The following is a 16,850-nucleotide window of genomic DNA, read 5'->3' as shown; positions in this document are numbered from 1 at the left end:
AGTGTCTTGCTTGGGGTGGGCAGGTTTAGGAGATGTCAGAAAGACTCATGTTTTATAGGGCAGAGGGGCACAGGACACACACACACACAGAGGGCATGAGAGCTCAGGACTGCAGTCATCCACAAGCGCTGTGTCTCTTCCTGCATTTCATCTCATGACACACTCATCTGTCTCGGTCTCTCTTTCCACACTTCTGTCTCTTTCTCTTCTTTATGTCCTTCAATGGATCTCTCTCTCTCTCTCTCTCTCTCTCTCTCTCTCTCTCTCTCTCTCTCTCTCTCTCTCTCTCTCTCTCTCTCTCTCTCTCTCTCTCTCTCTCTCTCTCTCTCTCTCTCTCTCTCTCTCTCTCCAGGGATATTAGTTTTATTGAGAGGATGAGCCTCATAAAGAATGACCTACAGTAGCAGCAAACTTTCTGCCTATATTCCCTGTGTGTGTGTGTGTGTGTGTGTGTGTGTGTGTGTGTGTGTGTGTGTGTGTGTGTGTGTGTGTGTGTGTACCAAATACTTTACTCTCATTTAGCTCATTGTCCCTGAAGCCTTTGCTGCTTGTAGAGAAGAAGAGTTTGGAGTTATTAGTTTTTCCCTCCCAGTGGTTCAGTGTGTGTGTGTTCAGTCACCTTGCTCTGACCTGTTAGCAGTAGTGTGTAATTAACTGATTTCCTGAACTATTGCCCACCTCTGATTGGCTCACACGTTCAACTTCTGGGCTACTTATCCAATCTAAATGAAGAACTAGAAAGAAGAACTTTGTAGTGAAGATGGTGGCCAAATCTAATTCAAAATCTAATGACAAATATTAAACAGCACACACTCCTATACTGTAAACAGAGGCACTCTGTGTGATTATAGGGACCTACATTATACACTACAATATATATATATATATATATATATATATATATATATATATATATATATATATATATATATATATATATATATATATATATATATATATATATATATATATATATATATATATATATATATATATATATTTAACGTCACAATAATGGGCAATGAATTCATATATATATATATATATATATATATATATATATATATATATATATATATATATATATATATATTTAAAGTCACAATAATAGGCAATGAATTCATAAATCCTCCCCACTCTCTTCAAATAATAGTTTGATCCTCCATTCTGCTGTGAGACGAGAGAAGTTCACACAATGAGTGTCATGTTGTCAAGAAATGAAATCTGCTCACCACAAAAGAAAGGAAACAAGCAGTGCAGAGACTCAAAGAATTATCACAGTTATTTTCAAACAACTCATATTAATAGTATCAGGAAAGTAGCATAACATTACTGCAGGAAAAGATGGATAGGGTTGCACCCTCATCAAAATATTATCTTAACTACACAACTACACAACTAGCGTTTTGCTTTACTGGGCAAATATACTGCAAATAGCAAATTGCACTGTGTTGCATCAGTAGTTTGTCTACAAATTCAGGTAGATATTGCAACATGGTTAAGATATCAAAATGAACAAATACATTTGATTTACTACTAGGTTAAGAGAATGATCAGATGTAAGAAAGTACATTAAAATGTTTGGGGAATGTTTTTTTAAGAAATTAATACTTTTATTCTGCAAGGACTCGTTAAGCTGATTAGAAGTGACAGTAAAGACATTGTTTTGTCTTTTTTTTACTGTGTATTTTTCCGTTTTCACAAAAATATGAACCAACTGTTTTCCCTATTGATAATAACAACTGGGTAGCATTACATGAACATTACAATGAAATTAGAAGAATCATAGATTCTGAAAATGCAGCTTTGCCATTGTGTTAAAATAGAAAACATTACAAAAGTTACAATATGTCTCAATTACACTTTTCAGTTTTTTAAGTAAATAAATATAGCCTTGCACTCTCAGAAAAAAAAGGTACAGTGCTGTCACTGGGGTGGCACCCTAAGGTACAAAAGTACCTTACTCAACCCTAAATGGTACATATCAATACTTTAAGAGTGCGAATTCTTACATTACAGGTACATGTTAGTATCTTTTCAGTTTTGTACCTTAGGGTACCGCCCCAGTGACAGCAATGTGCCTTTTTTCTGACAGCATAAGATAATTCTTCTTTGATTCATTTGAATGGTAGTGTAACTTGCCCACAAAACAGCTAATCAGAAGCTTTAAAAGTGTCTGCCAATTGTATAAATCAGAATCAATATCATCTTCAATTATTATAAGAGAAATAATTGCTTAGGAAAAATCAAATTTCAGCAGAACTATCTACAGGAACATTCTGCAGTGGCCTCTACATGACCCCAGAGACGTCAATGTCCTGCGGTCCCTCAGTGCTTCTCCTCATAAATAGAGAACATTCTCTAGACTATTTTAAGCTGATCTAAGCATCTACCTACCACTGAGCTCAGTGGTCTATCTACAAAACACACTGCTTTCTGTCTTTGGGTTGTGCTCATCTTGTTCAAATTTCTGCTTCAGACAGATAACCGAACAGAAACCTATCCTATCCTAAAAATATTTATGCTAATATCGCCCCAAATCTGACTTCATGCAATCCACATCAGCTGCTTTTTTTAATGAGATTGCTCATTAACATGACCAGCACTGTAGGTTTAAATGAAAATAAAACAATAACAACAGGCTTGACCGAATGAACTTTGACCTTGACTTACCGATGTGACTGCGGTGAGAGGAGGCGTCAGACAAGTGACCCCAGAGAGACAGAAGGGTCAAAAACACCAGCAAGAACCACGCGCACACCCTCTGTACCGCCCGCTCCTGCATTCTGAAACACACACACACACACACACACACACACACACACACACACACACAAACCATATCAGCACAGGAGCGTTACACTGATCAGAAAGGCTATTAGACCGCATGTTTCTAGAGGGGATCTCATTCTCTCCTCTAGCGCTATCTAAATGTCATCATGCTCTCGCTGAATGTGTTCTGATACACTGCTGAGTGCACCAAAACACTGAAATATACAATTACTTACAGAGAGAGTAAGCTTTCAGGGTGGGCCTGGGTGTTCTGGCAGATAATAAATAAACACCTAGTGGCTGATGTTGGTACATACACATATATATATATGTACTGTATATATAATCTCAAATTATTGGCACCCCTATAAATTCTTGGGAAGTACAATAAGTAAGAGTAAATTATCACTGAAGTATATTCATATTTACGTTTTCTTTTTTTAACACTCTAAGATGACTAGAAGCATGAAATTGTCCAGCCATGAGGAAAAAATATAAGGACCAAATTTCAAATAAAGACCAAACAAAGACCAAAATTCCCTTAATCATTCGTCAAAATGACAAAAGACAAATAATATAGTTCTGATGTGCAGCAAAAAGATTGTTGAGCTTCACAAAATAGATTTAGAATAGAATTAGTTGATTCTTTGATTCTTGGGCTCAGAAATCCTAACAATTTTTTAAACAGAACCGATACATCACTACAAGTTTTTTTGGAAGGTTACAAGAAAAATCCTCCTCGCTCATCCAAAAATCAAACTCCATCATATTCTGTTGTCAGACACGACTGGAACAAACAAAAAAATAGCTTTTTAGCCGCAAACCATGAGATGGGTTTGGTGCAAAAAGGGATAAAAAAGTAAATGCTCACGGTTAAATATACAGCTGGATATTTAATGTTGTGTGCTTATTTTTTTGCTGGAGGTCCTGGACATCTTGTTCAGATACATGGTGGATTATACCAAAATATAAAAAATAAAAAACGGATGGCTTCTGCTAGAAATCTTATAATGAGCCACGGTTGGATCTTCCATCAGGAAAATGGATCAAACCAAACATAAAAATCAACACAAAAATGTGTCACTGAGCACAAAATGACGCTTCTGCCATGGCCGTCCCAGTTCCCTGACATGAACCAGAAAATGAGTGGAGTGAACTGAAGAGAAGAAGCACTGACACGGAGCTGGGAATCTGAAGGATCTGAGAAGATTCGGTATTAAAGGAATGTTCTCTGAGCTCTTGTCAGGTGTTCTCCAAACTCATCAGGCATCATAGAAGACTCTTAAGCTGTTATCTTGACAAAAGGAGGTTGGGTGCCAATAATTGTGGCCAATGTGAACTAGAGAATAATGTATTTCATAATGTGAGTTTCCCCCAACTTTCAATTGCTTTACTTCAGTGGAGTTTTGTGAATTTGTTGAACGGAAGATCCCAAGGATAAAAAATGCATATTTAATTTCACAGCTTTCTTGGCTCATATTTACCCAAGGTGCCAATATTAGTGGTGGACACTATGTGTCTTTCAAGAGCTGTTAAATCGTAAGGTGTAACATGAAGTGTACATCTAAATACATGTATATGACGTTGATTTGGGGATTTATGCTTTAATTAGCTGAGTCGGATCCCCTCTAACCCCCTCAGTTCACACTCTGGCAAGCAATAATTGACACTTCCGATGAATATTTTTGTTGTTGGGTCTAATAAAATGTAAATTAAATCACAAAACTACAAAAAAGCAATATTCAGCTCCCCCCTTCTTTCCCATTTCTTTCATATCCTGACACTCTTTTGATCCTAAAGATTTAAGCATTTATATTTGAAGAGAAAACGAAAGCAGATCATTTATTTACATTTGAATTGAAATCTGAAAATGCAAAAGACACAAACAAACTATGCATGCATGTGTGCAGTTGTGTGTGCTCATGCTATTACTGTACGCGTGAGTCTATATTTCTAAATTAAATATCTGAGAGAAAGTTCAGAAGCCATCATGTTAGAGCATGTAATAGTATCAGCCAGCCAATAAGAGTGCACTTTCATCATTAAGTCTTCTGTGGAAAACGGACGGTTAACAGAATTTTATTTTAAGAGAAGTTTGTGTGCATTTTCTATTGATCATGGCAACAGCAATTCATCAAATGATGATCAAAAGATGGAGAAAAGCATTATAACCGGGCACATATCCAAAAGCACAGCATTGATGAGAATCTGCATTTTAAAGAGCTGATTCAGGTGCTTGGACTGCAGTGCTGGTGCGATGTTGTTTCTGTATCCTCTACAATCTCCAGCATGCAGAATCGGCCTGCAAGACAGGGAATTATGCTGTGCAAATGGCGTTCAGCACTAATTTTGGGCATGTTTGCGCTATTACCTGATTTGCATAATTCCTTTAGTGAATTGGGTGCTAACACAACACAAACAACATGCGCAAAATAAATGACATTATTACTCGGCACAGTTCATTCTTAGTGAACTCTCCCCTGTTATTCCCCCCTGCGGTTTTGTAATGGAGGTCTGTGGGCTGCTCCTCTGATTAGTATCAACGTGTTTAATAATGAATTTGCCTCTTTACATTCATGGTATATACACACATAAACTAATGAAACTTCAGACACAAATAGCTATTCAGCAGATTGAAAGAGATAGATTGTGTGTGGGGAAAAACAAAAACGTTAGACAGAGAAAAGTACGTGTGGAAAAAAAGAGCGAGATAAACAACATGACGAGGTGATTTGGAAATGGCTTGCCTGGCTCAGGGAAGTCTATGAGTCGCTGTGGGAATGTGTCAGATTATGCAGATTTAGCGTACTAATTATCTTTCAACCAGCAGAACTCACTAGAAATCTCTCCTGTTAAAAGCAGGGGTGGGGAGGAAAACCCCTGCCTGAAGGGAGTATTACAGTGTGCAGGTGGATGGACAAAAAGATACAGAATGTCATTTATATTCTCATAGCATGCCCAAAAAATCGACAGTGTAATTTCTGCACCGCTAGTGACATTTTTTTCATCCAAACAGGTTTCCCAAACACTCCCTGGCCCACATTGCTGTGCAAACAGATTTACTTACTGCATAATAAGTTGGGATATATGTACTTTAACACAGAAAAAAATTATAAAACATGCCCATATTAACATTTAATTATCAGTACCGTAATATATATATATATATATATATATATATATATATATATATATATATATATATATATATATATATATATATAAAAGTGAAATACGTATATACCGTAGTCGGGTTTCATTCCATTAGACTAATCAGTATTTTTATTTTTTATAATAGCCACTGAGCTTCATTACAAGCTTTCTTATACTTTCTAATATTGTCCTATTGAAATATCAGCAAATTGATCACACAGCAGAATAGCATTGTGTGTGTAAGCTTGTGTGTGTCCTTGTTTATATTACATTGTGGGGACCAAATGACCCCATACGGATAGAAAAACCTGAGTTCACCTATACATTTTGTGGACCAGACAGCAGTCCCCATTTTTCAAAAGGCTTATAAATCATACAGAATGATGTTTTTTTGAAAATGTGTATAAGGGGGATAGAATGTACAGTATAAAAACCATTACACCTATGGAGAGTCCCCACAAAGACAGTGAACCAGATATATAGTGAACCAGTGTGTGTGTGTGTGTGTGTGTGTGTGTGTGTGTGTGTGTGTGTGTGTGTGTGTGTGTGTGTGTGTGTGTGTGTGTGTGTGTGTGTGTGTGTGTGTGTGTGTGTGTGTGTGTGTGTGTGTGTGTGTGTGTGTGTGTGTGTGTGTGTGTGTGTGTGTGTGTGTCTGTGTTTGCTCTGGCTGCTCTTCTTTGATGGCTAAACTTCCGCTGTGTGTTCATTAGTTCTTTGGGAGCTCTCAGTAAACACTGCCAAACACCCAATGGCTAGCATCATCAACATGTCTCTGCATTAATACCAGTCAAGCTTAATCACTAGCAAATCTCCAGCAACACTTTAATTGCTAGCTATTAAGTTTTTGCAATCCATTTTTAATGTCAGAAAAAGCTACGTCTTAAACAGATGTAAAATTTCACTTTAAAATATATTTACTGTAGTGGTGTTTTCTCTCATTCCTTATGTATGGCAAAGTATGACAATCCTCCTTTGTCATCGCCAATACATTAAAGGTGCACTATGTAGTATTTTTGCAGTAAAATATCCAACCACAAGGCCAATGTTATATATTTTGTTCAGTTGAGTTCTTAAAATATCCCAAATGTTTCCAACTATTTGTGAATTTTGAGAAAATGAACTGGGACGTCTGAGCATAGCGTCGCCTGTAAATTGTGTTATATCTGCGTTACCCTCGGTTTCCAGATTTATTTGGCAGAAATGCTTTAATCTTAGCAGTGTGCAACAAGTGTCAGAGCAGCCGCTGAGCGAACGCACAGAGTATCGTCATAACATCATTTTATACACACTTAAATGTATCTAATATGATAAACAGAGCTGTATTACCTCATACTCATGACTGGAAAAGTGGAAATGGCGACTATGTCCCCTCATAATAAAAGTCCCTCTGCTCACGAGCCGTGTGTTTGCACAACAATCGCTCCAGCGGCCTTGCTCAGCTCCACAACACTCGGCCCTGCTCTGCTTCATACAACAGTAACGTTAATAATCACATTCATGAAAATATGTCCTAGCCAGATTCTTTTCCACTGGTTGTGAGGTGAAGACCTAGCCTAGAAATCTAGACGCACCCTAGCGGCAGCAAATTTAATCTGCCCGCGAGTGTCGTCTAGCAACTCTCAATACCCTTCTGAGCTGTATTCGCCTAACTCTTGCCAGGCCAATGACATCGTGTATAGAGTCTGTGGGCGGGGCCATAATGACGACGGCCGAGTTGCGTTTGCGTGCTTCTAGTAAACACAGAAACTGGCGGTCTTTCGAATCAGCTTTGACCATGACTCTGGAAGACTTGGAGTTAAGCTTTTCTCTGAGAAAAGAACAAAGAACGGCACTGAGGTCTTTCTTAAAAAGGGAAGATGTGTTCAGAGTTTTGCCGACCGGATACGGCGAATGTTTAATCTATCAACAAGCTCTGTTTCACCTTAGTTGCTCTGGTTGGTTGTAGGCTATCCTATCGCGTACATAAGGGGGTTTGAAAGACAACCGTTTATCCCGCCCCTCGGATTGAGCCCTGTCTATGGTGAGTTTCCAGACCAAACATCATGATGTGGGTCTGGCTTGTCAGGCTAGTGAAGACTACATGTCCCAAGATTCTGCACTCAAACCTGGTGTCATCAAACTACGCTTTTGTCTTGAATAGGCGACCTCTAGCAGATGGAAAAATTACATACTGCAGATTTAAAGAGTATAGAAGATAGAGAGGTGTTATTTGTTAAACAGGTAGAATTTTAGACGTTTAAGGCTGTATGACGAACATGCACTGTGTAAATTTTAGCGGCATCTAGTGGTGAGGTTGTGAATTGCGATCATCCACCGCTCACCCCTCCCTTTTGAAGCACAGAGAAACTACGGTGGCTGACACAGGACATAGATGTGGTCGACTTAGAAGAGAGTAGCTAGCGCTCTGTAGAGCAGTTTGTCTGTTTAGGGCTACTGTAGAAATATGACGGCACAAAATGGGGACTTCACTGTAAGGGGACCTGCGTGTATGGAGATAGATCTCATCTCATTCTATTTTAAGGTGTTTATACCCCACTGAAAACATATGTATATTATATTTCCTTTCTGTAAATAGAACCTCACAAATGCTACACACTTCACCTTAAAAACCTCAGTAATTATAATATTAAATGTAATATTTACGCTGCTCTATTTTAATTACATTTTTAAGATCATAAATACTGCTGTTATATTTATTGAAAAGTAAGCATACAATTTTATGAAGAAATTAACTATTCTTGTCTGCTTAATATATTTTTTGTCTTTTTTTTAAATTCCACTAGAAATTGATTTGTGTATATAGTGCATACTGCGAATATTGGTTCAATAAATGGTGAAATCCTGTCTATACCTAGCTAGGTAAAATCCAACATTAATTGTGCCTAGTGCCTCCAAATGTCTAGAACTGGCCCTGGGATTATAATGAACCGCATATAGATGTTTTCAGCTGAAACTATTTCAGAGATAGAGCAGTAGAATTTCAGAGACAATTTCCGAAACAGAGAAGCAGTAGAAGAACCAGCAGCATTTCAGAGGTGCAGGAAACTATTTCAGAAACAGGGCAGCAAAATGTTTAAAGGTATAGGACAGTAAATCAGAGGTATAATGATGGCATTTCAGAAATAGAGCAGCAGTATTTCAGAGATACAAGTACATTATGTGAATGTTAAAGGTTGTATTGTGAGATGTAGGGTTGTTTTTCTGAGATAGGGCTACAGTATTTTAGAGTTATACGGTTGTATTTCGAGCTGGAGAGCTGCATTTCAGAGGTAAGATGGCACTCATTTAAAGGTATAATAATAATATTTAAAAGGTATAATAGCAATATTTAAAGTGTGAAGAAGCAGGAGTGTTTCTTAAGTGTAACTGTATTAAGCCTATACTTGCAGTGAGTTTTTTTTAAACCCGGTTAGTGTTTCACAGTACAGCAGCTGCATCTTAAACATTTAGAGAGAGAGGGAGAAAGGGGCAGGCGTTTCTGTTCCATTCATTTAATTAGTCCCACTGGAATTTTTGCAGATGGTGACATCATCACACGCAGACATTTCTGTTTCATTTTCTCCCCAAATACAGTACATGTCCACATCAAACCTCTCTCTCTCTCTCTTGCTCTTGCTGTTTCTCTTTCTCTGTCTCTTTCTCATGCGGTGTTTTAAATCATGCCCTAATGGTCCTGTCCTTACTCAGTTGGCCAAGACTGAAACAATCATGCCATGTCAGAGAGCTCACATCATACCGTGTAACATTTTAAGTTCAAACACTAGCAGCAAATCTAAAAAAAAAAATATAAAAAATAATAAACACACACACACACACACACAATCTCCTCCATACAACTTTTGCATTGTAGACCTCATTATGACCGACAGACCAAAAGGCATCAAAGAATATTCAGCCATCACCTAAAGACTCTTTCATCTTCCCTTCCTGCTTCTATTCAGACAGGTTTTCCAGTCCTGTAATAAATGCTGCGGGCTAGCTGTGCTGCTTTGTGCACTATGAAATGAATGTGTTTGTAGTTCTACTGTTCTCCCTCTACTTTCTCTTTTTTTCTCTCTCGCCCTAAAGGAACAATCTGCATATCTGAACACAAAGCTGCATAAGAATGCAACAGCGCTCATAAGAATATGTATTTTTTATTTATTTATTTTTTACCTATCAGCAGTCTTTAAAATCAATGAACAATGTGCATGTTGGGGCCTAATGTGCAGTAATCAATACCGACATGTCAGGTCATGCTGGTAAATAAAAATTAGTTTTGAAGTGACCTGCCTGGTTAAATATTTAGTAGTTCAGATTATTCCCTGACCCATCAATATTTTCACAGATCACAAAGCCACAAAAATGCTAAATCAAATGTTCAAACTGATGTACATGGACACACTGGAGTGCTAGTGAGTCTATGAAAGAAAGAAAAAAAGACTTTACAACATACATTTTTTAGGGCTGTCAAATTTAACAATTAAGGTATTCATTAAAAAATATAACAATAAAATATATAAAAATTTGAACCTCCTTTTTATGAGGACTGATTGGTATAATTTATAAATTATATTTATATATTTATTTTCGCAAACTATTACAATCATTTTAATAAGTAAAAAAAAAAGTACATATAAAATGCAGTTTCAATGCAGTTTCGAAACTTTCCTTTACAATATGAATATATTTATTTGTGCTGTCAAATTGAATAATCGTGATTAATCACATCCAAAATAAAAGTTTGTGTTTACATAATGCGTGTGTACTGTGGATTAATTATTATGTATATAAATACACACTTATTCATGTAAAGAAATATTTGCATGTGTATATATATATATATATATATATATATATATATATATATATATATATATATATATATATATATATATACATGCATGTGTGTGTATTTATATATACATCACAATTATCCAGAGTACACACACATTATGTAAACACAAACTTTTATTTTGGATGTGATTAATACCAATTAATCGATTTGACAGCGCTAATATTTATAGTATAGTTTTTAGAATGTGTTTAGTCTGTCTGTATATTATCTACAGTGCCTTGCGAAAATATCCGGTCCCTTGAACTTTGCAACCTTTTGCCACATTTCAGGCTTCAAACATAATGATATGAAACTAATTTTTTTTGTGAAGAATCAACAACAAGTGGGACACAATCATGTAGTGGAACGAAATGTATTGGGTATTTCAAACTTTTTTAACAAATCAAAAACTGAAAAATTGGGCGTGCAAAATGATTCGGCCCCCTTAAGTTAATACTTTGTAGCGCCACGTTTTGCTGCGATTACAGCTGTAAGTCGCTTGGGGTATGTCTCTATCAGTTCTGCACATCGAGAGACTGACATTTTTGCCCATTCCTCCTTGCAGAACAGCTCGAGCTGTGAGGTTGGATGGAGAGCGTTTGTGAACAGCAGTTTTCAGTTCTTTCCACAGATTCTCGATTGGATTCAGGTCTGGACTTTGTCTTGGCCATTCTAACATCTGGACATTCCATTGTATATTTTGCTTTATGTTTTGGATCATTGTCTTGTTGGAAGACAAATCTCCATCCCAGTCTCAGGTCTTTTGCAGACTCCATCAGGTTTTCTTCCAGAATGGTCCTGTATTTGGCTCCATCCATCTTCCCATCAGTTTTAACCATCTTCCCTGTCCCTGCTGAAGAAAAGCCAGCCCAAACCATGATGCTGCCACCACCATGTTTGACAGTGATGGTGTGTTCAGGGCGATGAGCTGTATTGCTTTTTCACCAAATATAACGTTTTGCATTGTTGCCAAAAAGTTCAATTTTGGTTTCATCTGACCAGAGCACCTTCTTCCACATTTAGGGTGTGTCTCCCAGGTGGCTTGTGGCAAACTTTAAACAACACTTTTTTTCTTCTTGCCACTCTTTCAGAAAGGCCGGATTTGTGCAGTATACGACTGATTGTTGTCCTATGGACAGAGTCTCCCACCTCAGCTGTAGATCTCTGCAGTTCATCCAGAGTGATCATTGGCCTCTTGGCTGCATCTCTGATCAGTCTTCTCCTTGTATGAGCTGAAAGTTTAAAGGAACAGCCAGGTCTTGGTAGATTTGTCTGATACTCCTTCCATTTCAATATTATCCCTTGCAGAGTGTTCCTTGGGATGTTTAAAGCTTGGGAAATCTTTTTGTATCCAAATCTGGCTTTAAACTTCTCCACAACAGTATCTCGGACCTGCCTGGTGTGTTCCTTGTTCTTCATGATGCTCTCTGCGCTTTAAATGGACCTCTGAGACTATCACAGTGCAGGTGCATTTATACAGAGACTTGATTACACACAGGTGGATTATATTTATCATCATTAGTCATTTAGGTCAACATTGGATCATTCAGAGATCCTCACTGAACTTCTGGAGAGAGTTTGCTGCACTGAAAGTAAAGGGGCTGAATAATTTTGCACGCCCAATTTTTCAGTTTTTGATTTGTTAAAAAAGTTTGAAATATCCAATAAATTCCGTTCCACTTCATGATTGTGTCCCACTTGTTGTTGATTCTTCACAAAAAATTACAGTTTCATATCATTATGTTTGAAGCCTGAAATGTGGCAAAAGGTCGCAAAGTTCAAGGGGGCTGGATATTTTTGCAAGGCACTGTACTAACATACATATATTAATATAAATGATTATATGAAAATATATATCTGCCTATTGTGGAAAGAGGGTCCCTCACAGAAATCTTTGACCTTTTTTGTTAAATAGCTATTTTTAGCATTATAAGCTATAAAGTAATTGCATGACAGCTATAGATTCATGTAAAAATGAATTACGGCATCCAGTGTGAAACATTAAAAAATTCCTTCTGTTGGCATTTCAATCAGCGAAATTTGACATTAATACATCACAAACATTTGTGATACATAAAAACCCATGTACTTGACGATTGAGCATAAGATATAGAAGATAAAAACGTACTGATTCAGATCGGGCAAGTCAACTGACCCAAACTCACTTACACTCTCCTGAATTCAGAAGACAGAGTCTCAAAATAGCTGAGAGTTTTCTCCTAAAAGGATGATGCTTTTATGAGACTCCTGGGTCTTTATCTGTGTATGTGTGTGTAATCTGTGTAAGCACTACACTAAAACGCAATGTCTCGGTTGTGGGTTGATAAGATCAGTAAGTGTGTATCAGTTTACTCAAATGGCCAAAAATCATGTCCGACACACTGGCGGATATCAGCCTCCGACTGAACCAACTTACTAGAATGAGAAAGACAGACACTGTGAGAAAGGGGGTGGATGTTTTTTTTTTTCTCACAGGAATATTTTTATTCACCTGATAGGTGCTCGTGGCCAGTGAGGCTGGCAGAGACAGTGTTGGTGAAAATAATGACCATGATTTGGCATCCGTTCCCTGTCATGTGGCAGAATCTGTCAGGTAACGGGTATCTGATGAAGATTTGATCTAGACAGGGCGACTCGCTTTCTGTGCCAGTGGACCGAACAGGTGGTCAAACCTGGCCAGCAATACATATGATGCTTTACATCAGCCATTTAATCCTACCCACACACACCTGATCTCAATCACACACTGGCACCAGAAATGACAACCAATTAAAAACTAGAAAACTGCAGCCAGGACACTGACACCAGACAGCAGGGCAGAACCAGAGAAAGAGAGAAGCTTCATAACAGAATGGAAGACCATTCACTTAATGAAGTCACGCTTCAAGGAATACTCATTAGGACTCCGCAATGTCAGTCATTATCCTTAAAACAAACACGGCAACTCGTTTAATTATTAAACTCGCTAAAATTATTCCATGAACATCAATCAAGAAATTACAACTTTTAGCTGAATGAGATAGACAAAAAAGGGGAGAACTCTGAATTTCCAGGCTGATACAAGATGGTTTAGGATGATCTAGCTGGTGGAAAAGAACAGCCATATTATTCAAGTATACAAACAGTGAATTCATTTAATACATTTCTTTAGAGATTTTCAAACTGGGCTCCAGGATCACATGAGGGATGAACGAATAATAATAATAATTAAAGCTGCAAGCAGCATTTAGCGGGGTTCAAGCCTTTAAGGCCTTTAAAGTACATAGGCATTAAAGACATTAAGTTTTATTTAGCAAGATTTTAAACACTAAAATAATAGATGGAAAAGTCCATTTACAGTCAATATAGGCAATTTAACATAGGAAATGCATGGTTCTTATAGCTTTTTAACAGTTATAGCGCCACCTATAGTCCAATCTCTTTAAAACTTTGCATGCTTCATCTGCATGTTATGCCACATATACCCAACAATTTTCGTGAATTTTTGAGCTTCCCTTTTGAGTTAGCGCCAACTAGTGGCCGATTTCTTTCAAAATTCTTACAGACCTCTAGGACCATGAGTCAAACATGCCCACCGAGTTTCGTTCCGATCGACCTCTGTTAACCCCATCTAATAGGTGCTCAAACTTCATTGGCCGATGGCGGCCATGTTTTTTTAGATACACCAATGTCCTCATAGACATACATGGTGCCTTGGACCAAGACACAGCCTACCAATTTTCAAGTCAATCGGACTAGTGGTCACGTGGTTATAGCCCTTTTCATGTTTTTTTAACATTATAGCGCCACCAAGTGGTCAATCATTGCGATTTTTTTATCGAGACCAAAGAATGAGCCTATACACATGTGTACCAAGTTTGGTGAAGATATATAATTTCCTTCTTGAGTTATAGCCTTTTTAGTAAAATAGGCTCCGCCCACAACATTCTTTTTCCACCCCTTAGCAACCGTGAATCGAAATTTCAACTTTTTCTCAATGAATATTGATAATCAGACTACAGAGAACATTTTGCCACTGGTTTGGTTTCGATCGGTCAAAAATCCAGGGACTAGTTCGCAAAAGTAGTTTTTCGACAAAATTCAAAATGGCGGAAAATTTTTCATGACGGAAATAAAATGGGAGATATACGTTTTGTTTGCCAAGGACTCAGCTTTCCAATGATATAAGACACTTGAGTGTGGACCAAACGGTTTAGGAGTTATGAGCCCTTTCTCGCAATTGATTGCTATAGCGCCACCTATAGGCCAATCTGGCTCATAATTTGATAACCTCTCCTCGATTTTTGGACTACCTTCGGGTAAAGTTTCAAGTCTCTAGCCCTTACGGTTTGGTCTGCACGATGCGTTTTATCGGAGAATAATAATAATAATAATAATAATTAAAGCTGCAAGCAGCATTTAGCGGGGTTCAAGCATTTAAGGCCTTTTAACCACATAGGCATTAAAGACATTAAGTTTTATTTAGCAAGATTTTAAACTGAAATAATAGATGGAAAACTCCATTTACAGCCAATATAGGCAATTTACCATAAAAAATGCATGGTTTTTATAGCTTTTTAACAGTTATAGCGCCACCTATAGTCCGATCTCTTTAAAACTTTTCATGCTTCATCAGCATGTAATGCTACATATACCCAACAATTTTCGTGAATTTTTGAGCTTCCCTTTTGAGTTAGCGCCAACTAGTGGCCGATTTCTTTCAAAAATCTTACAGACCTCTAGGACCATGAGTCAAACATGCCCACCAAGTTTCGTTCCGATCGGCCTCTGTTAACCTTATCTAATAGGTGCTCAAATTTCATTGGCCGATGGCGGCCATGTTTTTTGAGATACGCCAATGTCTGCATACCAATTTTCAGGTTAATTGGACTAGCGATCGCGTGGTTATAGCCCTTTTCATGTTTTTTTTCACATTATAGCGCCACCAAGTGGCCAATCGTCGCAATATTTTTATCGTGACCTCAAATTGAGCCGATATACATGTGTACCAAGTTTGGTGACGATATCTCATTTCCTTCTTGAGTTATAGCCTTTTTAGTAAAATAGGCTCCGCCCTGAATGTCCATTTTAAAGCCAATTAGCAAAAATGAATTGAAATTTCAACTTTTTTTCGATAACTATTGATAAACAGAGACCAGAGAACATTTTGACACTGGTTTGGTTCCGATCGGTCAAAAAACCAGGGACTAGTTTGCAAAAGTAGGTTTTTAACATAATTGTGAATATTTAATTAATGATTTGATTGACAGCAATGGTTTTAGAGGCAAATTTGTTCAGCATGAGGAGATCTATCATATGATATGCATATTTTGTGGATGCGTGAAAAAACACGTGATTTCAGAGCCATAAAACTCGTTAGCGCCAACTAGTGGCCGATTTTTTTCAAAATTCTTACAGACCTCTAGGACCATGAGTCAAACATGCCCATCAAGTTTCGTTCCGATCGGCCTCTGTTAACCCCATCTAATAGGTGCTCAAATTTCATTGGCCGATGGCGGCCATGTTTTTTGAGATACGCCAATGTCCTCATAGACGTACATGGGGCCTTGGACCAAGACACTGCATACCAATTTTCAGGTCAATCGGACTAGCGGTCGCGTGGTTACAGCCCTTTTCATGTTTTTTTCGCATTATAGCGCCACCAAGTGGCCAATCATCGCGATTTTTTTATCGTGACCTCAAATTGAGCCGATATACATGTGTACCAAGTTTGGTGACGATATCTCATTTCCTTCTTGAGTTATAGCCTTTTTAGTAAAATAGGCTCCGCCCTGAACGTCCATTTTGAAGCCAATTAGCATAAATGAATCGAAATTTCAACTTTTTTTTGATAACTATTGATAAACAGAGACCAGAGAACATTTTGACACTGGTTTGGTTCCGATCGGTCAAAAAACCAGGGACTAGTTTGCAAAAGTAGGTTTTCAATAAAATTCAAAATGGCGGAAAAATTTGCATACTGGAAATAAAATCTGAGATATACATTTTGTTCGCCAAGGACTCAGCTTTCCAATGATATATGACACTTGAGTGTGGACCAAACGGTTTAGGAGTTATGAGCCTTTTCTCGCAATTGATTGCTATAGCGCCACCTATGGGCCAATTGGGG

General features: G+C 37.6%; 1 protein-coding gene across 1 annotated transcript in view; it reads right to left on the bottom strand.

Moving 5' to 3' along the window:
* tafa3b (TAFA chemokine like family member 3b) overlaps positions 1–16,850 on the bottom strand; it is a 136,903-nt gene that overhangs the window by 54,816 nt on the left and 65,237 nt on the right. Inside the window, exon 2 of the mRNA XM_067413667.1 lies at positions 2,674–2,786. Coding sequence (XP_067269768.1) covers positions 2,674–2,785 — 112 coding nt within the window. The 5' untranslated portion in view covers position 2,786. The remainder of the gene's footprint in view (positions 1–2,673; positions 2,787–16,850) is intronic.

The sequence above is a fragment of the Pseudorasbora parva genome, chromosome 13, assembly GCF_024679245.1.
Source record: "Pseudorasbora parva isolate DD20220531a chromosome 13, ASM2467924v1, whole genome shotgun sequence".
In the NCBI taxonomy this organism is placed as follows: Eukaryota; Metazoa; Chordata; class Actinopteri; order Cypriniformes; family Gobionidae; genus Pseudorasbora; species Pseudorasbora parva.
This window is presented reverse-complemented; position numbering and strand designations above follow the sequence as displayed.